At 40.9% G+C, this 27,134-nt stretch overlaps 1 protein-coding gene across 9 annotated transcripts in view; it reads right to left on the bottom strand.

Moving 5' to 3' along the window:
- The window catches only part of LOC141726933 (ceramide transfer protein-like), a 283,561-nt gene that overhangs the window by 19,994 nt on the left and 236,433 nt on the right, over nucleotides 1-27,134 (bottom strand). For 7 of the 9 annotated variants that reach the window (XM_074532036.1, XM_074532035.1, XM_074532039.1 and 4 more), the window contains 10 exons: nucleotides 20,248-20,340; nucleotides 18,766-18,852; nucleotides 17,684-17,776; nucleotides 17,036-17,110; nucleotides 10,835-10,930; nucleotides 6,225-6,357; nucleotides 6,042-6,112; nucleotides 4,186-4,314; nucleotides 3,270-3,399; nucleotides 1,829-1,965 (listed from right to left, as the gene is read on the bottom strand). In XM_074532036.1, coding sequence (XP_074388137.1) covers nucleotides 1,838-1,965; nucleotides 3,270-3,399; nucleotides 4,186-4,314; nucleotides 6,042-6,112; nucleotides 6,225-6,357; nucleotides 10,835-10,930; nucleotides 17,036-17,110; nucleotides 17,684-17,776; nucleotides 18,766-18,852; nucleotides 20,248-20,340 — 1,035 coding nt within the window. In that variant the 3' untranslated portion in view covers nucleotides 1,829-1,837. The remainder of the gene's footprint in view (nucleotides 1-1,828; nucleotides 1,966-3,269; nucleotides 3,400-4,185; nucleotides 4,315-6,041; nucleotides 6,113-6,224; nucleotides 6,358-10,834; nucleotides 10,931-17,035; nucleotides 17,111-17,683; nucleotides 17,777-18,765; nucleotides 18,853-20,247; nucleotides 20,341-27,134) is intronic. The other 2 variants (XM_074532038.1, XM_074532040.1) reach the window with 1 other exon arrangement.

The following is a 27,134-nucleotide window of genomic DNA, read 5'->3' on the forward strand; positions in this document are numbered from 1 at the left end:
GTACATCCAGGGTTGTCCCATTCCAGATGCAGAATCAGTCACTTGCCTTTGTTAAACTTCAAATGATTGGCTTCTCCCAATTTAGTGTCATCAGAAAACTTACTTAGTATCTTTTCGAGTCCTGTGTCCGAGTCATTTATGAAGATGTTGAAGAGAACTGGCCCTAAAATGAAGCCCTGAGCTTTAAAATGGAGCTTTACTGAAATCCCAGAAGATTACATTAACTAGCTTCCCTCGATCAACTAGGTGGGCTACCTTGTCATAAAAGGAAATGAAGTTTGTCAAACTGGACTTTCCCCTCATGAAGCCATGCTGGCTGTGATCAGTGATTGCGTTGTCCTTCGGGTGTTTTTCAATAACTCCCAGAATAGTCTTCATAATTTTACCAGGCATTGAAGTGAGACCGACAGATCTGTACTTACCAGGACCAACCCTCTTGTGCTTCTTGAAAATTGGGATAATGTTACCGAGCATCCAGTCAACTGGGACCTCTCCAGATTCCCAAGACCATTGAGAAATCATTGAGAGTGGCCTCACGATGACATTAGCCAACTCTTTGAGCATTTTTGGATGAATCTCATCAGGTCCCATAGACTTATAGGAATCCAGCTGGGGCAGCACATCCTGCACAATTTCACTATTGACTGGGAGTTTGTCATTCTCGCAGCTGTGATCCTCTAGCTCAGGGCTCTGGGGGTCCCAGAGGCCATCATTGGTATTGATGAGGGAGGTGAAGAAAGCAGTAAATGTCTCTGCTTCATCTGCATGCCTGTTTGTAAGGTGACTGAATTCATCAAGCCACAGACCAATGTTATCTCTGATTCTTCTTTTGCTGTTAACATATTAAAAAGCCCTTTTTGCTGTCCTTCACAGTGTTGGTCATCTTGAACCCTAATGGAGCTTTGTCCACACAAATTTTCTCCCTACAGTGGTGAGCAGTATCTCTGTAGTCCTCCCATGTCACCTGACCTTGCTTCTGATGTCCATACACCTTCTTTTTTTGCTTATCTCCAAAAGAAGATCCCTGTTCAGCCAAGTCAGCCTTCTGCCTCATCTGCTTGACTTCTGACATTTGGCAGTTGCCTGCTCCTGTGCCCTTAGGAGATGGTGTTTAAAAAGTGATGAGCACTGATGGACCGCAGCACCTTCAAAAGCATTTTCCCAGGGAACCTTACTCACTAGTTCCCTGAACAACCTGAAGTCTGCTCTCCTCATTTCCAGGGTTGAAGCTTTGCTGACACTTTTTCTCCTGTCAACAGAGATTTTAAACTCGATCTCTTCATTGTCACTGTGGTCAAGACAGCCACCAATCTCCCCTCACAAGACCATCTCTGTTAACAAGCAACAAATCAAGGAGGGCATCTTCCCAATCAGCTCCCTTAGCACCTGTACCACAAAGTTGTCATCCAGGTGTTTTAGGGATCTCCTGGACTTGCTTGTACCAGCTGCGTGGTTAAGTCTCCCATAAGGACAAGGGTGGTTGACTTAGAAGTGTCCCTTAGTTCCTTAAAGAATAATTTATCAGTGTCATCATCCTTGCTGGGTAGCCTTCATGCTTTATTTGTTTTTCCCTTGACCCTTACCCCGAGAGTCTCAGCTGTGCCACTGCCAGCTGTGAGCTCCATACCTTCCAGCCCCTCCGTTACATACAATGCCACCCCCGCCAAATCGCCTGTCCTGCCTATCCATCCTGAGTGCCTGTAACCACCTACATGTATTAAATCCAAGTACTGAATTTATTCTAGAAAGACATTTCTCAATCACATACTTCTGTTTGGCCTTAAATATTTAAAATACTGCATCAAGAATTCAAAAAATGAATGCATACCTGCTAATGCTAGAATAAAATAGGGTTTCCTGCTGTTTTCTCTTGCACATATGATGTGAAACGCTTTAAGAATTTTGGATATTCTCTTTTTGCCACTGCCCGTAACACGGATGCTGGTGCCCATCCTCCTGGGTTCACTAGAAATAGACAGTTAGCCAATCATTGAAATACAACAAATCTGCTAAAAGCTAGAAAAGAAAATTTAAGTTTGTATACTTGTAATTCTTTCTGAAGTAGCAGGAAAGGATAATGAGCAGAAGTTAAACCCTTTCAGCTTGTATAGCAGTGCTTTCTACTCTTATTACTCTAATTTAGTCCAGTTCTACAGTGCTACTATTTAGAAAATATTAAACATGGTGTGTTGACTTTGAGAAATGCCCAAAGGAAGATGATATTCTTTAAATACTTCCAAAAAAAAATGGAAAGACAGACTCAAGCTACTTCTAATTTCAAAGAACATCGAAGTCAAGCCTTAACTTTTCAATAACTGCTGCATTTGCCTGCAGAGTTGCTACATAGCCAATGTCTTACAAATTATTTTTAAAGCACTTCAAGCAAAATTTGCTCTGATTGTAAAATATGCTTAAATTCACTGGTCAAATACTTTGCTGGAAAAGATGCCACTTCCCATAGAATCACAGTTCATAATTTGTCAATGAAGATCTATATTTTAAATAATTGTGAAACTTCTAAACAAGAAACAAAGGAGCTTACCCCAGAGTTTAACATAATACAGCATTATTCGTACAGGATTTAATATAAGTTGTATCACTCCTATATGGCAAAGATTTACTGAACGCAATTTCAGATTGTGATTATTTAACAAGCTATGTAATAGGTGGTCAAAAATAATAAGCAGGTGAGATACTCGAAGTATTTTGCAGCTACAGGAGAGGAGATAACAAGTATGAGGTTCCAATACTATAATATACTGCTGAATACTGGGGACAGTAAACATACAGTTTGGTTTTGCTAACTTTGCATTCAAAAACAAAGATTCTGTCAGTTAAATAAAAAGAAGTAGACTACATTATACTGTAGTTTGCAAGCATCCTTTCACAAACACGAATTGTGTAAAAAAAACCTGATAGTAATGCATGAATAAAACCCCCAGATTATTACTAAAACTTAAAGCTCATGCCGAGTCATGCCAATTGCAGACATTTCTTCTGCCCACTCACCCCTTCACCCCAAGGTTCTGTACTTAGGACTGAGCTACACATGACTTTCATTTATTGCTTTCAAAATGCAACACAATGAAAGATCCCATTCACTGATTGATGTAGCACATGAATTTGAGTACTTTTGACCATGAAGACCAGAAGTGTGATCCTATACATAAATTTAACAGAAAACTGCATCAACATTTTTGTTCCTCAGTATTCAGCTCCCAGGAATTAACATATATAATTAATGTCATACTGAACAATTTTAGACTTACCATTAGCTACATATGTAATCTTGCATAGGATATTGTCCCTGCTTATTTCCTTGTTCCCCTCTGGCGGGCTTACTAAAGTCTGACAAATCATAGCAATATTTATTTTGGCACGGACACAACGATTGTTCATCTATCCAAAAAAAAAAAAACCATTTGTAAACTTCAAACTAGGTTTATTTCAGCATATTTGAATGCTAACATTTTAATTTAGTATAAAGTCTAAGGTAGTCCAAAAGTTATGTTTCTGGGAGTTTGCCTTCTAGCACTACATGGATGTGACATGAATGTGAATGAAATTAAAGGTACATGGTGAGTAGGGAAAGGGTTAAACTGAAATGCCTGAAACTCAAGTTTCTGCTTGCTTAATACAGTGAATTATTTCAATTATTGTGACAAGTAAGGAAACATCTAATGAATAATGCATCAGTGTTTACAAATATCAGTTCGTAACTTTTCCCTTGTAAGCAGGCAATGGCATAGTATTCAGCACAGAAACACTACAGAGAAAACAATCATTGCTACTGTCTGACAGAACCAAGGGAGAACTGTATATGCTGTAGGTTTAACAGATTCCATATCTAGTTATACAAGCCTATCCCCATGTCGGGCAATATTGAAGAGTTATTTATTCAATTCCATATGAAGGAACCTCAATTCTTAAAAAAGTTTTCACCAGAAATTTTGCTTCCATTTTTCTGCAACACCTTAGATCTGCCAACTGTTGAGATAAGGTGAGAAAGTTTTTGGCTCAGAATGCTTTCATCGGGTCATTGTATCATCTGGTATAAACAAAATGTATTTTTGAATATGCCCCCTATCTCCCTCCCCTCCCCCCAGTATTGCAAGAGAATCACAACACATAATAGAAAAATGGCATCTCTGAAGCAGAACATGATAGAATGAAAATAATACTTACAGGAGCACTGTCATGTTCCACAGAGAAATTGCAAACAATCCATGTTTCAGGATCATTTTCACTGAATGCTGGTATTTTTCTGATGGCAGACAAATACAGCACATCCCTTTGAGCAGCCGGCCACACTCTCTGCAGAGAAACACCTGAATATAAGCTTTTCCAGTTTTGCGAATTAAGTATTTACTCTCCTTAGATAAAGGAAAAAAACAAACTAGGCAAAACAGGTCAGTCATGTTATTTAAGTAAAAAAGTTCATTCAAGTTAGTAATTTCATGCAGTTTTGAAAACTCAAGCAGAACACAGGTGTTGTACAGATGTATAACAGGTTACATGGCTATACTTAATTTTAAAAATTTAATGTGAAAGTTTAAGACCTTTGAAAGGCAGGGAGCCAAGTTGCAATGACTTTCAGTAGACAACAAAGAAGAGGCATTTCCTCTCCTGTTCTCTCAATCTCAGGTTTACATTGTAATTAATACTTGTAAGCTACAAACTGAACTAGTGGTTAAGTAAAAATAGAAGCATCTACAGTTATTTATGTCTCCATAAATATGGTGAGAGAGAGAGCACAAGAAATACCTCTAACAAATATTATTTAAACAAGTTACTACTTTAATGAAGTAGATGTGGTAAATTGGTATTATCTAAGAGAATGCTTCAGAAGCAAAGTGTCATAAAATAAAGCAACACTGTACAGAAGCCATTTTCCCAACACTCAATATGGGCAAAAAGTCTAGCTTTTACCACAACACTATTTAGTTCATACAACTGTGTTGTTCAAAAATCAGTCTGATGTTCCATCAGTTTTAAGATAACCACATTACCAGTTTTTAAAAAAATCGTTTCAATATATGAATATACTAATACTTAGAATCATGCAAGATTAAAGAAAAGAGTGTACACTTCATTCCAAATTTTTAGAACCTGTTAGATTATAGCTATTGGGTGTCACAGACATTTTTTCATAGAAATCCTTTCTTTGGGATTTGTTCATCTTCTGGGAAGCTGAGGCCCCAGAAAGAGAATGTAAACAATGATTATCAGCTGCTGTGGAATGCAATAGGGTGCACCTAGTGCCATAGTGATTGGCTCATGTTCCATGTGTACAATTAAGGGCCAATCACAGGGCAAGCTCTCTGGAACACAGTGACAGAGAACTCTCTTGTTTTTAGATTCTATTCTATTCTTATTTTAGCAGCCTCTGCAACTTCTCTCTATATTCTTTTTAGTATAGTTATAATGTATTATATATCATATATCCATAAATCCAGCCTTCTGATCATGAACCAAGATTCTCGTCTCTCTCTCACCCTGAAGACCTTCTTCAGGCCACTGTAATAATTGGGTTATAAGTCAAATGAACATTTTAGTAAAGCTAAATCAGAGCTAGTTGGGGTGAAAACCATAATGAAGTTAAAAGAACAAATGTACCAGGAATTATAAGACCTCATAATGCAAATGCAGAATGTCAACTAATTCTGGTCAACAATAATTTGCATTATTGCAACAAAATGTATGATACAGGGGTAGGGGTTTCTTCTTTGTATTCACTGCCAATTTATTGCTTCAGTTTTTATGAGATGAACCTTGCCTTGCTGCCAGTGATATACTTTAGAGATTAAAAACAGTGCTCATTTGTTATTTAAAAACTATATGAGATAGATACACAAACAAGTATGCTATCAAGCCAAGTTTGAAAAATTTACAAAATTGCAGTTCAATAGAGAAATTGTTCTAAACTGTTGTTCTGGATAATATTTTAAATTGTTAAGATGGTAAAGTATTTCAGAATAGATTAGAACACATATAGTCCAGATTGTCTCACTAAGGTGTGTATACAGGCAAAGTGTTATTACCTTATGCATCTGATAAATGATGATGGCATTATCAGCTAGATTTTCCACAACATGGAAATGTTCAATTGTTGCTAAGGGGAGGGGAAATAAAAATCCATCAGTAAACAAGCACAGATATTAGGTCAATGCTATAAACTACATGCTTGCTGATAAACATGCAAAGATTAAGAAGGGATTCCTTACTTTCCCAGTCATTACGAACATCAACATTCCAGAAGTAGTGGCAAACTTCATGCCCTGTTACCCCTTTAACAGCATGTGTTGCTTTCAAAGGATCTAACACTATTCCATTCTCTTCCACCTCTCTTCTGTACACCTGTGGTCAAACACAAAGACAGAAATGAAGAGAAATCGCCAACACTGCCCATGTTTTTATACTAATTTCATCAGCTTTGATAAAAACTTACACAGAACACCAACAAAAGAAAAATTTGCCATGTCAGTGTTCTATGGTAACTACCAATGCAGATATTCTTGAAAAGCAGATCACATGAAAACACCACTATTTTGAAAAATCTCAACTCCAAAAATGGTTAATAGTACAGAATATGCTCAGTTGGAAGGCACCCACAAGGAACATCGAGTCCAACTCCTGACTCTGCACAAGACAGCCCCAAGAAGCACACCATGTGCCTGAGATTATTGTCCAAATGCTTCTTGAACTCAGACAGGCTTGGTGCTGTGACCACTTCCCCGAGGAGCCTGTTCCAGTGTCCAACCACCTTCTGAGCAAAGAACCTTTTCCTTATATCCAAGCTACATATCCCCTGACTCAGCTTCATGTCATTCCCTCGGGTCCTATGACTGGCCACCACAGAAAAGAGATCAGTTGCTAGCCTGCCTGCCTGCTTCTGCTCATGAGGAAGTTGTAGACTGCAATAAGGTCTCCCCTCAATTGCCTCTTCTCCAGGCCGAACAAACCAAATGACCTCAGCTACTCCTCATATGGCTTCTGCTCAAGGCCCTTCACCATCTTCATGGCCTTCCTTTGGATTCTCTCCAATGGCTTTATTTGCTTATTGTATTGAGGTGTCCAAAACTGCACACAGGACTTGAGGTGAGGCTGCACCAGTGTAGAGCAGAGTGGGGCAATCACCTCCCTTGACCGGTTCATGATGCTGAACTTAGTCACCCCAGCACCTGGTTGAGTCTTATGACTGCCAGGGCACACTCCTGACTCATATTCAACTTGCCGTGAACCCAAACGCACAGATCTCTTCCCAGGGGCTGCCCTCCAGCCTCTTGTTCCCTAGTCTGTATGTACATCCAGGGTTGTCCCATTCCAGATGCAGAATCAGTCACTTGCCTTTGTTAAACTTCAAATGATTGGCTTCTCCCAATTTAGTGTCATCAGAAAACTTACTTAGTATCTTTTCGAGTCCTGTGTCCGAGTCATTTATGAAGATGTTGAAGAGAACTGGCCCTAAAATGAAGCCCTGAGCTTTAAAATGGAGCTTTACTGAAATCCCAGAAGATTACATTAACTAGCTTCCCTCGATCAACTAGGTGGGCTACCTTGTCATAAAAGGAAATGAAGTTTGTCAAACTGGACTTTCCCCTCATGAAGCCATGCTGGCTGTGATCAGTGATTGCGTTGTCCTTCGGGTGTTTTTCAATAACTCCCAGAATAGTCTTCATAATTTTACCAGGCATTGAAGTGAGACCGACAGATCTGTACTTACCAGGACCAACCCTCTTGTGCTTCTTGAAAATTGGGATAATGTTACCGAGCATCCAGTCAACTGGGACCTCTCCAGATTCCCAAGACCATTGAGAAATCATTGAGAGTGGCCTCACGATGACATTAGCCAACTCTTTGAGCATTTTTGGATGAATCTCATCAGGTCCCATAGACTTATAGGAATCCAGCTGGGGCAGCACATCCTGCACAATTTCACTATTGACTGGGAGTTTGTCATTCTCGCAGCTGTGATCCTCTAGCTCAGGGCTCTGGGGGTCCCAGAGGCCATCATTGGTATTGATGAGGGAGGTGAAGAAAGCAGTAAATGTCTCTGCTTCATCTGCATGCCTGTTTGTAAGGTGACTGAATTCATCAAGCCACAGACCAATGTTATCTCTGATTCTTCTTTTGCTGTTAACATATTAAAAAGCCCTTTTTGCTGTCCTTCACAGTGTTGGTCATCTTGAACCCTAATGGAGCTTTGTCCACACAAATTTTCTCCCTACAGTGGTGAGCAGTATCTCTGTAGTCCTCCCATGTCACCTGACCTTGCTTCTGATGTCCATACACCTTCTTTTTTTGCTTATCTCCAAAAGAAGATCCCTGTTCAGCCAAGTCAGCCTTCTGCCTCATCTGCTTGACTTCTGACATTTGGCAGTTGCCTGCTCCTGTGCCCTTAGGAGATGGTGTTTAAAAAGTGATGAGCACTGATGGACCGCAGCACCTTCAAAAGCATTTTCCCAGGGAACCTTACTCACTAGTTCCCTGAACAACCTGAAGTCTGCTCTCCTCATTTCCAGGGTTGAAGCTTTGCTGACACTTTTTCTCCTGTCAACAGAGATTTTAAACTCGATCTCTTCGTTGTCACTGTGGTCAAGACAGCCACCAATCTCCCCTCACAAGACCATCTCTGTTAACAAGCAACAAATCAAGGAGGGCATCTTCCCAATCAGCTCCCTTAGCACCTGTACCACAAAGTTGTCATCCAGGTGTTTTAGGGATCTCCTGGACTTGCTTGTACCAGCTGCGTGGTTAAGTCTCCCATAAGGACAAGGGTGGTTGACTTAGAAGTGTCCCTTAGTTCCTTAAAGAATAATTTATCAGTGTCATCATCCTTGCTGGGTAGCCTTCATGCTTTATTTGTTTTTCCCTTGACCCTTACCCCGAGAGTCTCAGCTGTGCCACTGCCAGCTGTGAGCTCCATACCTTCCAGCCCCTCCGTTACATACAATGCCACCCCCGCCAAATCGCCTGTCCTGCCTATCCATCCTGAATCAATCTACTTTATTTATCACTATACAAGAATGTGTACAGGCACAGTAGAGTAGCCTACAGTAACTTGGTGCCAAATAAGATTTTCATACATTGAATTTGCATGTTGTCTTTTGACTCTGGCAAAATGCCAGGCACCCAGGAAAGCTTTTCACTCACTCTCTTTTGCTTTGATCTGGGCAGTGGAGAGGGAAAAATAATTAATAAAAGTCTCATGAGTTGAGATGATGATTGGGAGAAAAAATTCCCAGGGCAAAACACTTTCAAATTTAAAGGTCTAAGGTCCATTTATTATTAACAGAGTCAGAGGAGGATAATGAGAAGTAAAATACACATTTGCAACACTTTTTTCCCCTCACAGCCCTCCCTCTTTCCCACCAACCGCACAGGGAGACAGGGCGTGGGGGTTTTCTTTAGTTTGTCACCCGAGATCTTTTTCTGTTCACTCAGGTTGGGGAGTCTTTCCCCTGCTATGCCGTGGGGTCCCTCCCACAGGAGACAGTTTCTGTGAACTTCTCCAGCATGGCTCCAATCTCACAAGCAGCAGTCCTCCAAAAAATTGCTGCAATGTGAGTCCTTCCCACGGAGAAACAGTCTTTCTGAAACTGCTACGGCGTGGGTCACTTGTCCACGGGGTGCAGTCTTCTAAGGATAGGCTGCTCTAGTTTGGAAGCAAGGGCCCTCTGTCTCTTTATCTCTGGGAGCAGGGGCCCTCTAGGTATTCGGGTCTCTCACTGGAACACAGCTTTCTCTTGCATCCACCTGCTCTGGTGTGAGTACTTCTCTCACAGACTGCAGTGGATCTCTGCACCCCCCATGGACTTCATGGGCTGCAGGGGAATAGCTTATTTACCATAGTCCTCATCAGGACCTGCAGAGGAATCTCGGCTCTGGCGCTTGGAGTACCTCCTCCCCCTCTTTCTCCACTGACCTTTGTGCCACCATGATGTTCTCCCTCACATGTCTTCACTTCCTTCTCTTCTCTGACTAGAAGAAAACTGCTGCATGTAGGTATTATTGCCAACAAGTTCCACCAGTTCAAAGATTAGTGCAGGATCCTGCAGGTTCTACATCGCGGAGTTGTTCGCCATGTTTCCACTGCCACCAGGTGGCCACACTGCCACCTAGTGGGCAGTGACAGCTGCCGCGGCGCTGGCTCTATTTAACTCCTCTCTTCATGCAGGGCGTCAGAAAGGAGAAGCCACCACTGCTGCCCCTGCCCTTCTGCCCACGGTACGGCTGGCTAGGGGGGGCCAGGCAGGCAAGGCTCACCGCGGGCCGCACTGAGATGGTGGTGGCCGCAACGCATCGCCGTGTGCTGCACCAGGATGGCCCTGGCAGCAGCGCCTTGCCACCCCTGGAAAAAACTATGCACTGTTTTGATTTTCTTCTTAAATATGTCATCACAGAGGCGTTACCAACCTCTCTAATTGGGCCAGAAGTATGTGTATCTTCAGAGCCATCAGAGATTGGCTCTGTCAGACATGATGAAAGCTTCTAGAAGCTTCTCACAGAAGCCACTTCTGTAGCCCTCCCCTACTAGCAAAACCCAGGCTGTGCCAAATCAGTACAGCACACCATGTTGACAGGAAGTTTTAAGTAGAAGAAAATGAGAAAGGAATCTGTAAAGAAAAAGCTATTGCCAGAGCTACATAAGATTTTGCTGAATATATTAGAAGCTGCAGCTCGTATAGTCTCCAGTCCTAACTTAAACAATGCTGTTCTCAGAGAGGAGTTTTAACAGCATAACTTGCTCAGTAATAGTATTCAAAGAGAATAAAAATATCTATCTTCACAGCATATAATCTTATATCAATTAAGCAAAACAACAAATGCTTACCTTCATTTCTCCTTCTTCTACCACTAGCTGCCAATTGGCATCTCCTCCTACATCTTGCAAGGAATATGTCATATGGTTTTGTACCATCTCTTCCACCTTTAGAGAAAAAATTACACATTTTTAAGTAATTCCTTTCATCTTCTTGTGCAGGCAACTGTATAGTATTGGAAGCCAAAAGTCAATATTGTGCAGGAGCTGAACTTGGACAATAGAGCCTTCTATTACAGGTTAAGATCAAGCAGGTACTTGTGGCCTTCAGAAACAAAAGCCAAAATGTTGATTCCACTTTCAATTTCATTCTTTATGGGTTCTTCCCTATCCTACCTTTGTACCTTTAAACTGTCAAAACTCACTATTCCTACCTGAGATAGTTTTAATTCAGCATGTAGGAAAATACTTCCGGAACCTCCAAATAGAATTACAGTGCACTGTAGGACTTGAAAGACAATATTCATTGAAGAGCATTTAAAAAGATGAAGGGGAGGGAGGGGGGAGGGGAGACAGACAAACAAGCTCTAAAAAGTAAATACATATCAAAAGTTATATTGAAACAGCAGTGAGGGAAACAGTCATGAGAAAATAATGCCTATTCTGTTTCTTTGGCATCTTTGCACATTTGCCAACTAGAAAAACAGAACAGAAATGCTTACATTCAAATAAATTGTGATGATGCAGAGGTCCACTATTTTAAAATACTCATTTAAGAATACTTAGCTAGACAGTTGCATGTTTTTCTTAAATGTCAAATATTTTATACATTTTTATCAAGCTATGTGAATACATTTTTTTTGTTCCAAATAATGCACATGAAAATAGGGGGTGGGACAGGAAATGCATTTTTATGTTAAATCTATGGTCTTGTTGTGTTTCTATTGTATCTGTCCCTCCATTTCCAAATCCTATTCTCCCCCAAATAAAAACAGAGACAAAAAGCTAAATTATCAATTGCTGTGTAATGTATACAAGTGCTGAAAAGAATTTAGTAATTTTTTTTGCCTAAGAGGTAGCTGATTATTAAAACTCATCACCCCAAATAAGTCCATGTAATTGACATTATTTTCCTGAATCAGTAGAAATTTCTTTTTTAGAGAGGAAATGCATTGCAAGCAAAGGTTAGTCAATTGACCAACATACAGATTAGTCTAAGAACTGTATAATCACAAGATTAACAGCCTGAACCCTATGGGTGGTTTTTGTACAACTCGAAGGAAAAAAGTAATTGAATAATTTCAAAATCCTTAAAAATACAACATAAAAATAAAATCCTTTCAACAGAAATGCTCCTTTATCTTATTTTAACTATCAAATTCTCTACAGAACCCAAATTATCAGTCCAGTTGTTGGGGGCTTCTTTGTTTTCTTTAAGTTTTTTTTAGTTAAAATGAAGTATAAACATCCACAAGATTCGTGTTTCTGCTTTTAGACAGGCTATCTTTTCCTGCCACTTACTAACAAGTTTCCTACCAAATATTCTTCTATTTTTTTTTTTTCCAGGGAAACAATGACAGTACAAGCCAAGCCAGGTAAGAATGTGAGCTATTTAAATATTCAGTTTTCTAGCTCTAGGTCACACTTCTTTCAGAAAGGAATCCTCCCTATGCTCCTGCAACTTTACCTACAACATATTCAGGGTCCCTATCTCCTCCCCTGGCTCCTAATCTATTAGGGACAAAGCCAGCTTATATGTGATTGTTTTGTATTTTGCTGCTTTTTGATTTATGCCAAATGCAGTGGGAGGAGGAGAATAGCAAAGAAAGAAGAGAGTGAAGCATTTACAGGAGTATCATAGAGAATACCTGAGTTGGAAGGGACTCACAAGGATCACAGTGTCCAACCCCTGGCTTTGCACAGGACAACCCCAAGAATCATACAATGTGCCTAAGTACAATCTAAATACTTTAAGGCCTTTGGAATTGTTCAGCATTTAGCCTCCTGACTTCCTCTGAAAACTTCAAAGGCATCTTTAGTTTGTTTCTCTCCCTCTCTTCTCCCAGTAGTTTCATTCCTGCTAATACATCTTTCAGACAGCTTCCCCTTAGGTTTGGGAAAGGAAAAGCATTATCATTGCAGCTTTCAGAGGAAAGAGAATGTTGTTTTTCACTAACAAGCAATTACTTCGATTTGACCAAGTAATTTCAGTGCCTTCAACTGCCTTGTGCATACTATCTGTCAAAACTGTGATCTACCTGCAGGTTGCTGTCAGCCTGAAACTCTTTCAGGTACCACATTAGGCACCAAGTCAATATTCACAGCTTCTTTCCCAGTGGGGAGGCCACACTATTACCTCTGGGTTCCTGGCAGACTACAGGAATGATCTGCAAAAATGCTTCTATCCCATGCAGCCTTGGTCTTAACATTAAGTGGGCAGATCTTCATTTAAAAGGCCCTCAGAAGAGCTCAATCTATTTTAAAATCTGATAGTCCTTTAAAAGGAGAAAATGATTTGCAGCACATTTGCAGCATTTAAAGCCCACAACCTCTCACTCAACTGGCAGAGGCAAATCAATGCCTTTCTGAAGGCACATTGAAGAACCAGCTCCTGTCGGAATATGTTTATACATCTTCATCTTAAAAGCAAAGCTGCAAGTTTCTACTTGACCTGTTACTAAGATTCCCTTCATATAAATGAAGTCTAGAAACAAGCCCCATTTATTCAGAATCAAGATTTATCTTGCCTTTCCAAAAGCCAAATCCTCAGCCTGGGGACAGAGGAAAACTTTCTAATAATAAGGTCTACAGCAGGTTGTCACCAAAAGGTGTGCTGCTTTTTTCTTCATGCTCTCAGTTGTCTTTCCTCTGCTTGTTCACTAGCAATGAAGCACCAGAGCAGGTGAAGCAACTTAATGAACTGGCAAGTTTGTTCTGGGGAAGATATGGGGGAAGAATGGGGCAGAGGGGAGTAGATTTCCTTCAAGTTAGCAGGATCATTATTTCTGTAGTCAGTTAACTTGAAACCACATCCTAAGACACTGGGTAGTAGCTTCTACACAGTATAATCCCTGCAGCTGCTAGAAAGAGCAACACCTTGACCCCATAATCCAGTCCATTTGACCGTGATCTTTAATGTCGATTTGCATTATTGTGATAAGGACTTGGTCAATCTCAGATTTAAGTGGTTAGGTTTTCAGCCACATGAGTGGTCTGATATTCAGGTTCACCATATAGACCCACAAATATTATCACAGACCTAAGAGGTGAAAATGAGAAGGTTCACATATTTTAATGACTCTTTCCCTTACATTGAACTGGCAATGCAGCCTGATAGAAAATTAATTCTATCTTTAGAACCAAAGTTGCTTTCTATTATTTGATTTCCTTCCTCCTCCACTACAAAACCAAACTTGCATTATTAATGTGACTGGATGTCCTGGGGTGACATTATCATGCTTGTATCCCCATTCCTCTGTTCTGTGCCTTTAAGACCGGCTCTGAAGAGTGGAAGTTTTGTTTGGGTTTCTCTTATCAGGGACAGAGAGAGAACGTACATCGGGATGTTTTTTTTCTCTTCTTGCTTAGCTTGCTGCTTGGCTGGCTTGCTTTTCTGCTCTTGCTTCTGCTTCTGCTCTGCTTTGCCTCTGCTTATTAGTTAGTTTAGCCAAACAGTCCACATTGCTTCCTGGACTGTTTCTCCTCTCCTGTTTCTGTGACCATCTCGAACCTGCTCTGGACTGGGACCCAGGAACACCGAAGTTTTGGCTGCAGCAGTTGCCCCAGTGCCGGAGGGACTGAGAACAGAGCAACCACCCCCGAAAGAGACTTTCTGATTTTGTCATCTTTCTCAAAGCGGTGTCATGTGGTATTGTTCATTTTGTGTGCTGGGGGGTGCTGGGCCAGTCAAATAAACAGGTTCTTTCCACCTCTCTCCGAGGAATTTTTTTCCCGAACCGGTTGGGGGGAGGGGCCGTGTGGGTTTTGCTTTCTGGAGAGGCCCTCCTTTGCAGATTCTTTAACAAATTTGCCCTAAACCATTACACTGGAGTACCAGTAGATCAGCCTATCGGTGTTGTGCGATATGACCTGCATACTTTTTCCCTTGTAAAAAATTCAAATTCCAGAAATTAACTGACTGCAATAAATCACGCCAAGTGTTGGGATTTCGGTCAAATAAGCAAATCCCTAAATATTAGGGTTCTGCTCATGAAACTCGTGGCAAGGTATGCAGGTAGTATGATTCCAGGCTCTGTTACTCAGAAAAAAAAATCCATTCCATCTATTTGAAAAAGCAGGCTGTTTGCAGTGTGTCAGAGACTGGAAAGATGGATGTCTTGAGACATTTTGGGATGCATGTGTGTGTGTGGGAGGGGCAGGCTGGGCCTTGCCCTGGGGAGAGAGTGAACTACCCCCCACTCCCCACTCTCAGAGCCATTATCCCAGTCCTGCAGGGGTGCCAGTCATGGAACACTGGAGGCAGAGCTCCACTCTAGCCTAACCCAGCTTCTGAGTGGCTGGAAGTCTCACCTGGGGGGAGGGGCTATGAAGGTCAAGGGGTATTTAAGGCTGAGCATGAAGCCAGCACATGTCTTGACCTTACCTTCCTTTTGGAGTTTCCCTCTGAACACTGCTGGAACCCAGCAGTTGGTAGCTATAAGCGTGCTTTTCTATATCTTTTCTTTCTGTCTTTCTTCTTCATCTGATTCTTCTTCATCTGATTCCTTCTTGGAATATTTTGAGCAATTTAACATCGCATGGGTTTAAAGTTTGCAAAGTTGAATGGACCAAATTAATGCTGTGAGAAGTGTTTTATGTTGACTGGATGTTGTAGTAAACCTTTTACCAAAGCTCTCTGATTTTTCTAAAGTTTGCCAGTAAACTTTTGACCGCTTGAGAATATCTGGTCAGTATTTCTCCTGTGTGTCTAACCCAAAATATATGAACCACTATAAAGTCCTTTTATTGCAGCCTTACACAGCATTAGTTAAAAATTTTAAAACAAGCAAACAAACCCAAACTCATCAGACCCCAGAAGGAAGCCCCATATTCACGATCATATGGACCACAGCAGAAGGAAAGTAATGGCATGAATACTGTTTGAATGATTTTTTTTTGAAAGACCAAACACATGAATACACTTATTTAATTCAACTTTAAACTATGCTCTTCAGAGCAAGCACCTAGAGTAATTTTGTACATTACTGGAATATGACACCAAAACTAAATTCACTTACTTATTCAGGATGTCAGACATTTTCTGAAGTGTAATTGAGTATATTGGAACTCTTCAGTAAAAGTTCTCATATCCGCAATCTCATTTTTTTAACAACATACTTTATGACCTTTTGGTTATAAAACTACTTTCTGGGGTAAAACACCACAGTGCTGCCTTGGCTCCTGGAGAGTGCAGCGGGGCACAAGCGCAAGTCCAGGCTTGTCAGGACTCCGTTTACCTCAGGAGAGAGAGCTTCTGGCGATGGTGAAGATAAGAAAGGGAGGATTCTGCTAGAAGGTTGCCAGATGTTTATTCCATGGTTACAGAGATGTCTGCACCGGGCAACTGCTGCTAACAGAATGGAGGCCGCATGGTCTCATTAACCTTTTAAGCTCAGGGCAGGGGAAGGGGAGGGGACAGGTGAGCCACCAACCAGGTGAAGGGGCAGGGTCTCAAGGGACTAGAGACACCTATACGGGCCAATGTCCCCCAGGCCTGAGGGACCAATCACACGACGCCTTGCTGGAATACTCAGCAAGGGGGCGAGGGGGAAGGGAGAGGGTAAACAGGACATTGCAACACACCGCAACACTACTTGTAGAGGTAAAAAATTATAATAGAGAACCTTAAAATTCGATGTCTTAATGTTATTATAAGAGACAAATTTTAAAGACAAAATTAAACCTTTGATTTAAAAACAAGAAAAACTATTCAATTTGAAGCAAAGACCATCTCCAGCCCACACAAACCGGATGTTATTTTATTGCTTTTATTATAATCAGAAATGCAAAATTTTCAAGTTGTAGGTATTTTTATTAAAGCTAATGAAACTAGTCCAACAGTTCACAAGATTTGGGCCTCTGCACAAGTGATATGCGTGCAAGCAGAATGTAAAAAACCAATCATTTAGTATAGAAATTGATACTTTTTTTTTTTGTCTCAACATACTAGTTTAGAGTAAACAGTGATTTATGTAACAACAAACCCAGGTTCTAGAGAAGAGGATGAAATGCAGCAAAGATACACAACCCCCACTCTACATATTAATACAGTACCTGGGTGCTGAATCTGTGAACATCAAAGGCACTGACTAGATCAATGGAAGACATGGAGGAAGAGCGACTATAGAGCTACCAGAGACAGACAAAGAAAAAACCAAGTAATCAGAACAAAGGCACAACAGAGCATTCAGTACCAACTTGCAAGCACAAGATAATGAAGAAAATGAAAACAAAAGCACCATAAGAAGCAAGCACAGTGGCAAATACTGATTTCAAACACCTATGATGTATTATGCTCCCAGTGTAGCCCTAAAAAAGGCATCGTGTTTCAAGTAACTCTAAAAGAAGTCAATTGATCCTAATGCAAGAGACTGTATTTTTTTTTTCTACCAATTAAATTAATTTTGGTGAAAGTATCTTAATCGCACCTAGGTTAGCAAATTGTTGGTTTTTTTTTTATAATCTCTAACTGACAAGCTTGATACAAATCAAGAGTATTCTGAATAGATACTGAAATCAGGATTTTTTTTAGCCAAGACAGAAAATAGTCCTTTTCCAATTCCAGCTACTTCAATTAAAAATTAGTAAACCACTGAAAGTTATTCTAGAAACATCTAAAAAAATCTTACCTATCCATATAAAATAGTATATACAAATACAAGTCAGCCAATTATACAGAGGAGATCACGAGAAATATCTTACCTTTTGGACAAATCTATGAGTCCCCACAGCAGAATATGCATCTCCGGGAGGTAAGGATATTGGCCAGTATAATCTGACCTTTTCACTTTGGGACTGCAACAAAATAACTTTCATTATTGGTAGTCAGCTGCTAATGGATGGACTATGAAAGGGTGAGGTACCTTCAAACTTTATAGTGGCTACAACTAATGCTGTCCATGACAGACATGAAGTTGTGATCCTGCTGGAGTTCTCAGGAAGCAAACGGGCCTGGATATTGAATCACCCATTTATCTATACTTCAAGGTATATTTCCAGGTTAAGCAAAATAGATTGGCATCATCACAGATGTTGCATCCATGTAGTCGTACTACAGAAAATCAAAATTTTTACCTTCTTCTAAGAGACCCAAACATAGATAAACTCTGTTGGGTACTATATATCCACTAGGCAGTCTTATAATTCTTAACCAAGTCATTGTGTTCACTATTTTCATAAGCAAAAACATTTTAAGACAAAGGAGGCATCACTTTATTATTCCCTCTCATTTTATAAACTACTATATTTTCTCAGATTCCATATATTTTCTCACACACCTCCTTTTTTGATCCTTGTCACTGAAGAGTATTCAAGAAATGAGTTAGAGAAATAGCCAGAGCCTACACAATTTTTAAACAAGACCAAACACCAATAGAACTATGTCTTTCCTATTTCACATACTGCTACAGTCAAAAGAAACTTCAGAGCAATAATTAGGTTTTGAGAAATAGCTGCATCATTAGATATTCTTATTTACCCAGGGCATCAGTTATATATAAAGATAAGTTTTATACAGGACTAATAAATTTATTTAGGAGTTAGAAACCAGAGACAATCAATTAGCTTAACACTTATACTATCCCTTTCTATGCAAGCTGTCAAATCACTTTCTCAAAATTGGTGTTAAACAATGATATTTAATTGTAAATATTGTAAAGTGAATCCCACTTATAAGTGTCAATCTAAAATATCTAGAGTTTCAGGAGATGCGCCCCAGGACTGATTAAGTCACAGAAGTCTTCCATGAAGTGCCCATCATTAACACATTTTTCAACTATCAATACCTGTTCTTCCATTTTATCCTGTCTATCAAGAGCAGCTTCAACAGCATCAAAGAATTCTTCTTCATTAATCAGACTATTAGGACCCTCCTAGAGCATAAGAAACAAAACTAGTTCAAGATTTTGGAGACATGAGAGCTCCACTTAAGTTCAATATTAGAAATAGCTATTTATGTAATATGCGTATAAATATTTTCACCAATATTCATATATTGGAATTCATCTGAAAGCTCTACTTGTTAAAGGAAGTTATTTCCTTTAAGTACAATTTAGGGATACTTCAATAAACAATCAAAAACCCCAGGAAACCAAAGACTGAGTAACAGTGTCAATATGCTTTGATATGAGATTTAGGCCTTAATTAACAAATATCTTCTCTTTAAAATATTTACCGTACATAAGTAAATATATTAACATAATTGTGTATTTAGACTACTTCCAAGTATTCCACTGCCTTAGGGTGGATTTCAGATATGTGCTCAAAGCACAAGAAGACAAAATCCTGTGGATCACTACTGAGAATTCTTGGAAAGAACAGTTTAACAATAAACAGCAGGTAGAGTTGATTCAATTATTAAAAACTTGTGTCTACTAAGTAAAATGGTAATTTAGGAAAACTAGATTTACTGCTTTTGTTGTACTGTAAAACAAACTAGTCCAGCAAATTTCAAAAATCTACTTTACATCAGGGATATCTGGGAGAAGCATTTGAGTTCATAACCAGGTAGACAAAGTCCAACTTCCTATCCATTCTTTTCTTTTACAGTGCCTCAGCCACAACAGAGAATATAAGCTCAAATACCTTTTAAATATCTCAACATATTAATGCTATTTCTCAAGCTATGATTTGTAAGTAGAAACCTGCTTAATTAATGTAAATAAAAGAATCGAGTTCTTAAAAATTATGCAAACTGCTTTATAGGTGCATTACTTTACATTATTGTTCAGAAGGCAGTTTAAGAGACTCAGACTTTAATTAAATATCCAAACTGAGGAGGAAGTTGATAATATATGCCATTTAACAGATGAAGCAGAGCCTAAAATAATTTAATTTATCAACACATTTCAAGTGACAAGTTAAAAATAAATTCAAACTAAACTTCACATTCTAGGACTGCCTCTGCAGTCAGGACTTTCATATTTGCATTACATATCTAGACAACTGGCTAATTAAAATGTAAGAGTACACAACTTTCAAATGAGCGGTATAAAATGTGCAAGAAAAATGATTAAAAAGTTATCAAAAATAGATGTAAACAAAATGCTTTAGACAAAAGTAGAATAGGAAACCTGAGGTGAAGACAGACTTCTATTCTCAAAACACTGAAGGATTTTGATTCTTCATTTAGTTTCCGTTTCCAAGGCAGAAAAAGTGACATGAACGCATTGCACAAAGACCTTGATTTGCATACACACTCAGTTGAGAAACAAACTAATCTTCAAAAGCCTTAGCATTTTTTAAAATTTCAAAAGCAGAATTTGTACCTCATAGTCTGGCCCTCCGAAGTGGGACTTTTTCTTCAGCTCTGTCACAGCATTTTTGTATGCTTCTTCAATTCTTCTCTTTTTCTCTATTTCCTGTAAAATTACATGATCATTTAAAGCAGCAAGAATATATTGACTGATAATAGTCAGTATGATAATAAATGGAATGATCAGCCTAAGTTTTATTCCCAAGGAACAATTGCAGAGGTGCTGATTTTCTGATTTTATTTGAATTCATGCATTATATGTGCCCTTATAGATGCATATATAATACAAAGTTCAGGGAGCTAGCTACCTTGAGCATAACTTCTCTAAATCACATGGAATAAACTAGCTCAGCAAGAAAAATCTGTTATCTAGTTTAATCATAGCTATTCATGGTTTGTTGAGGGTCAGTCCCACTTCAGTGCCTGAAATGTTATGAAGAATATTCTGGGAGTGTCCTAGGGTGATGTTATGATGCTTGTATCCCCAATCGTGTGTTCTGTTTATGCTGGATATTATATTCTGTGCTTTCAAGACTGGCTGAGAGTGAAGGCAGGGAGAAAAAGCCCAGAGTTTTGTTATCAAGAAATAGACTCACTCCTCCACAGTCTACTGGAACACTGTTGTTGTCTGGGCACAGATGGGGCAGAACACCACGTGCTGTGTTGCACTAAATAGTTTATTTAGTTGTTGTTTTTGCACGGGGTGTTTGATAATCTGCACTGATCACACGGTCTTCCCCACCCCCCGAGCCCCGGTGGTAGTGGTTTGTCCCAGGTTTACTCCTCCCCTTGCCCCCTCCTCACTTGTATCCCATTGTTTGTGGTCCTCTTCCTCTGCCCCCCATTCCCCCAGGTTTAAAAGTCTCCTACCATGATGTATTCCCTCTCTTTTACTCCTGGGACACCACCTCCTTCCCATCTAGGATCCCCTGGAGTAATTCTACAATAAAGGTGTGGGATGGTTAGTCCCGAGAGGAGAAGAGCGCCTCCAGTCTTTTACTCTGTCTTTGTAAAGGCTGCAATGGGCCAAGGATCCATAGCTAGCCAGATCGGACCTGGCCCCAGAGAAACCAGCAAATTTACAACCGTGCTCTTTTTGCTTTTTAGTTAGTTAGTTTAGCTAGCTGAGGCAATCTGAGCTTTCCCTGGACTGTTTTTCTTTCCCTTTTCTTGGAATCATTCAAACCTGCTCCAGACCAGGACCCACAGAATCACTAAGAGCTCACACTTTGTAGCCTGCCGGGACCTACTCTGCAGCCTTTCCTAGCACTGGAGGGACTGATAACAGAGTGACCACCCACCAGAGAGACTTTCTGAATTTGTCATCTTTTCAGAGCAGTGAATGAGTTTTGTCATCCGGTATTGTTCATTTTGTGTGCTGGGGAGTTCTTGGCCTGTTAAATAAACAGTTTTTTTCCACTTCTCTATGAGGAAATTTATTCCTGAACAAGGTGGAGGGAGGAGATGCGTGAGTTTGCTTTCTGGAGGGTCCCCTTTTGGAGGTTTTCTCCCAAATTTGCCCTAAACCAGGACAGAGAGTTATTGAAAATCACCTGAAGGACAATGCAGTCACTGATCACAGCCAGCAGAGGTTCATGAGGGGAATGTCCTGCTTGTCAAACTTAATTTCCTTTTATGACAAGGTAACCCACCTAGTTGATCAGAGGAAACCAGTTGATGCAATTTTTTGGAATTTCAATAAAGCTTTTGGTACTCTTTCTCACAGTATCCTTCTGGATAAAATGTCCAGCACACAACTGGATAAACACATCACACACTGGCTTGTACTAAATGAGGTTACACGAGGCTGCTGACCAGTCACAAGTGGCATTCCACAGGGCTCCATTTTAGGGACAGTTCTCTTTAACATATTCATAAACAACTTGAATGCAGGACTAAATGATATACTAAACAAGTTTTCAGGCAACACTAAACTGAGAGGAGCTGTCAACTCCCTCGAAGGCAGAGAAGACTAAACTGTCCCTCTGCAAGATGGAGGCTATATAGTTTTGTGATGTAGCAGGACTCTCACTATACATATTTGTGTTTTGCTACCAAGTAAAACATGGTTCTGAAGCTAGTGAAGTGCCAAGGCTGGAGAAGGAAGGAGAGAAAGCTGGATTACAATGGTACTTAGACAACTTGTAAAACACTCATTGCTTTTAGCCACTGACAGAGATCTTGTTTTTACTGACACACCTGCACAGCACAGAGCCTGCATAGTGAATCTGCTGATACAAAAGGACAAAGCTGATGCTGCACCTTTCAGTTCTTCTAGCTGGTCTTTTACAGATGCTGAACAGACTTACAAGAGCTTTAAAAACCTCCCAGATATTACACACACGAATGGATGCCCAATTTAATATAATTTTCCCCTTTAACTTCTCAGAGAAAACATTCTGAATTTTATCATCTTCTAATATTTATTTCTTTTTCAGAGCAACATAAGCACCTATCCAAGAAACCCAAGAGTACACATATCAGCATCATTTTCCTCCTACATCTATTTATCAGACAACAGAGTAATTATTTTTTGCTCAGGCTCATAGTTATAGAAGAGACTTTTACAGAGCCATGTTTAGTCAGTAAAACAAGGCAAAAAAACCCAAAACAAAACAAGGCCTACAACTGAAGTGGAATAAATAGCGTTAGCAAAGATCTGAATATATTCAACTGCCATTTTTAAAATCTTGTGCAGGGTGTAGGTGTCAAGGTGTTGGTTGTGAGGGGCTGCAGGTGTGGCATATGAGGAAGGTGGCCAAGGGCTGTCCTGTGTCAAACAGGCTCCAAAACAGACCCACCACAAGACATAGCTGAGCCCATCCACCACATGCATGGAATATCTGTGAAAATGTATTTAAGAGCGAAAAACAGCCCAGGGAGAGAGGAGAGGGAACACAAAGGGAGAAACAGAGAGAATGCCAAGGCCAGAAGAGAATGATGAGGAGGAGTTCCAGGGCAGAGAATATATCCACACTGTAGTCCATGAAGGACCTCACGCTGGAGCAGAGGGACATTTCCTAAAGGAACCATGTTCCATGGAGGACTCCCAATGAAAATGAGTTTTCCCAGAGGACTACAGCCCTGAAAAGGACCTGTGCTGGAGCAGGGGAGAAGTGTGAGAAGAAGTGGCATAGACTAAGTGTTTTGGATTGACATCCAACCATCCATTCCCCACCCCCCCACCCCCACCACACTGCATTCCTTGGGGCTAGAAAGCAGGGATGTAGAGGAGCCTGCAGTTAAAGAGTGAAGTTGAGCCTGGGAAATGGGGGAAGAAAGCTGTTTTGGTGTTTGTCTTTTTGTTTCCTACTAACTGTACCTATTTTAATCAGCAACAGATTTTCTGCCAGGATAAAACTCATAAGCAATCTTCCTTTCTCTTGACTTGTGAGCTTTCTCATCCTGTTTCTCCCACACACACACACTCCAGTCCTTCTGGATAGGGTGTGGATATGACAGTCTGGTCAGAGAGAAAGAGAAAGCAAAATATGGCCTTGGTTCTACACAAGTTATGCAAGTTATCAGCATGCTAAACACAGACCTACTTGCTCCATTTGATATTAGACGTATAGGTCAAGTATTGTTCCAACCTGTGCAATTTAAAGTTTTTCAGGACAATTGGAGGCAGGTCACTCAAAGGATTTGAGACAGAGTAAGGATCCATCCTGAACTAGGTGAAGTGTCTGGGAGAGGTGAAGGGTCTGTGGAGCTAAAGCTGAAGGAGAGGCCGCATTCCAGAGACAGCAAGGAGACAGAGAAAGAAAAACAGAAAAACCACGAGGTCAATCTGCCCCCGACCTAGGAATTCCTCCGATAAAGAAGAATTAGTGCTAAGTGTCATGCAAGATGAATATGTATGAACTTATTGTGAAACTGTATGCATATGCATTTGGAAGGGGGATAAAAGGAGGTCTGAAATCTTCAGGGGTACGCATGCCCTTTTGGGGAGGCTTGCGTCTGGCGCGCGTCGTAATAAAGCATACCGGGCTTTACAACTTTTACAAGTTGTGAGGTTTCTTCTTTTCTCCGCAAAACAGATTGCAACAGAGAACATGCAAGTGCCTCAGAGGGATCCTAAGTATTACATGGGGGTGGATGTTCTCATGGGAGAACATGCCTTTTCCAATCCTGATTTTCAGGCTACCTGGGACCCTGCCGTTCTTGAGCAGAGTCAAAGGGTAGGGTTTTTAGCATTGTTAAAAACTATAGAAGTGGCTGCTCCCAAGCCACAATATGTGACAATAACTCAACGAATAAAAGAACCATTTCTACCATTTGTTGAGAAACTTGCAGCAGCCCTGGAGAAACAAGTTGAGGACGATAACTTGAGGCAGCTTTTATGCAAACAGTTAGCAAGGGACAACGCAAACAACGATTGTCAGGAGATCACAGATGCTCTTCCAGATGACCCAACGCTAACAGATATGGTCCAAGCATGTTCCAAAGTAGGTACTGTAGACTACAAAATGTCTGCTCTGGTGGCTGCCTTACGGCCAGGCCAGTCATCCTCGGGGAACAGACAATAGAAAAAAGGAAAAAATAAGGGCAGGAGAAAACAGGAAACACACAAGCAGACAGAAATTAATACCAATTTCTTGTGTTTTAAGTGCTTAAAGGCAGTTCATTTTGCAAACCTATGTAAGTCTAAATATCATGCCAATGGCCAGCTTTTCGTAGGCCTGGGAAACGGGAAGATGAGCGCACAGAGGAAATGTACTCTGACACAAGTGATTCCCCAGGGCATGGTACTGGCACAGGCTTGCTCAGCCAGCTCAGGGGCAGCACCCATGGCTCAGCTGGGGTGCATGTACATACTGTAACCGCAGTCATCTTAGAATCCTGTCCTGTACATAAGGTTCTTTTGGATGTGTTTGGACCTTTAGGGCAAGGACTGAACACACTGCTTGTGGGAAGATCTAGTGCCACCCTCCAAGGAATCTTTGTGCACCCAGGTGTCATTGACTCTGACTTTATGGGTCAAATTTGTGCCATGGTTTCCACACCCACCTCCCTCTGTCACTATTGCAGCAGGGACTCAGATTGCTCAACTTGTGCCTTTTCAGTCATGTGTCCCCAGTGCTGACCAGTGGACTCATGGGGATGGTGGCTTAGAATCCACAGGACCTCCCCAAGTCTTCTGATCTGCAGATATTTCTGCTCAGTGACCACAGATGACATGCACCCTGATTCTACTGGGTGCCAGCTCACCATAGATCTGGCTTCGAGGTTTGATTGACACAGGGGCTGATTTGACAGCCATCTCCTTCTCTGCGTGACTTCCTACGAGGCCTTTGTTTTCCATAGGGTCAGCCATCCAAGGGTTGGGGGGTGCAATGCCGACCTTTGAAAGCCAAATGGTCTGTGCTGATCAAAAACATGGATGGGCAGACAGCTGCAGTTTGGCCCTATGTCACTCAGCTCCAATCAATCTCTGGGGGCGGGATGTATTGGCAGCCTGGGGGGTACGAATTGAGACAGACTTTTAATTGGGGCCACTGTACTGAAGGGCGGAAAATATCCTATGCTGCCTTTATGGTGGCTGGTGGAAAGACTCATCTGGGAAAACCAGTGGCCCCTGACAAAAGAAAAATTGGTCCAGGAACAACTTCAACAGGGACACATTGAGCCTTCCACTAGTCCCTGGAATACTCCTGTCTTTGTGAAAAAGAAAAAATCTGGGAAATGGAGGCTGTTACAGGACCTCTGGAAAATTAATGCGGTGATGAAAAGCATGGGGACATTGCAGCCTGGTATGCCCTCACCCACCATGCTCCCTATGGGATGGGAAATCTTGATCATTGATCTGAAGGATGGTTTTTTCACAATTCCTTTGCGTACTGATGACAAACCAGAGTTTGCCTTTACTGTGTCTGCAATTAACAATGCTGAACCTGTGCAGAGATATCAATGGAAAGTTTTGCCACAGGGCTGTAGAAACAGCCTGACTATTTGTCAGTGGTATGTGGCTCAGGCCTTGTCCAGAGTCTGCGAGCAGTTTCCTGATGCATGTTGCTGTCACTACATGGACAACATCTTGGTGGCAGCATCCACCCAGGATGAGTTGCAGAGGATACAGCCTCAGCTGTTTGCTGCTCTGCATTCTTATGGGCTGCAAGTGGCTCTGTAGAAGGTTCAACAGCATCCTCCTTGGAAATATCTGGGAGTCAAAATTCTGGACCAAACCATTCAGCATCAAGAGGTGCAATTTTGGATTCTATTAAGACTCTGAATGATGCCCAGAAATTGCTGGGTGTCATCAGTTGGTTGCGTCCCTACTTGGGACTAACCGCAAAACAATTGTCCCCGCTATATGATATTCTAAGGGGGAACCCTGACCTGAGATCACCTTGAAAATTGACTCCTGAGGTGTGACAAGCGCTGGAGGAAGTCCAACAAGCTGTTTCTGCTTGTCAGGTTCATCGAGTAGATCCTTCCATTGATATCACTGTCTTCATTATCAATCCAGATTTTCATCCTACAGGTATCATTGGCCAATGGAGTGACAAATGATCTGATCCCTTGCACATCTTGGAATGGGTCTTCTTGCCCCATCAACCAAAAAAGATAGCACCCACGTTGTTTGAATTGATTGCTCATTTGATTCGCAATTAATGGCAGCAGATCCCACAAAAATTATTCTTCCAGTAAAATGGGAAGACTTTGAATGGAGCTTCATTAACAGTGCTCCTTTGCAAAGTGCGCTGCAAAACTTTTCAGGGCAGATTGCCTATCATCTGCCCAGTCCTAAGTTACTGCAGTTGGCAAAATCAATCAATCTGTCTTTGCGGCCAAAAAGCAGTCAAGTGCTGGTGCAAGAACCCACCGTCTTTACTGACGGTTCCGGAAAAACGGGGAAAGCCATTGTTACTTGGAAGGATGAATCTGGATGGCAAGTGC

This window comes from Zonotrichia albicollis, chromosome W, assembly GCF_047830755.1.
Source record: "Zonotrichia albicollis isolate bZonAlb1 chromosome W, bZonAlb1.hap1, whole genome shotgun sequence".
Lineage (NCBI taxonomy): Eukaryota > Metazoa > Chordata > Aves > Passeriformes > Passerellidae > Zonotrichia > Zonotrichia albicollis.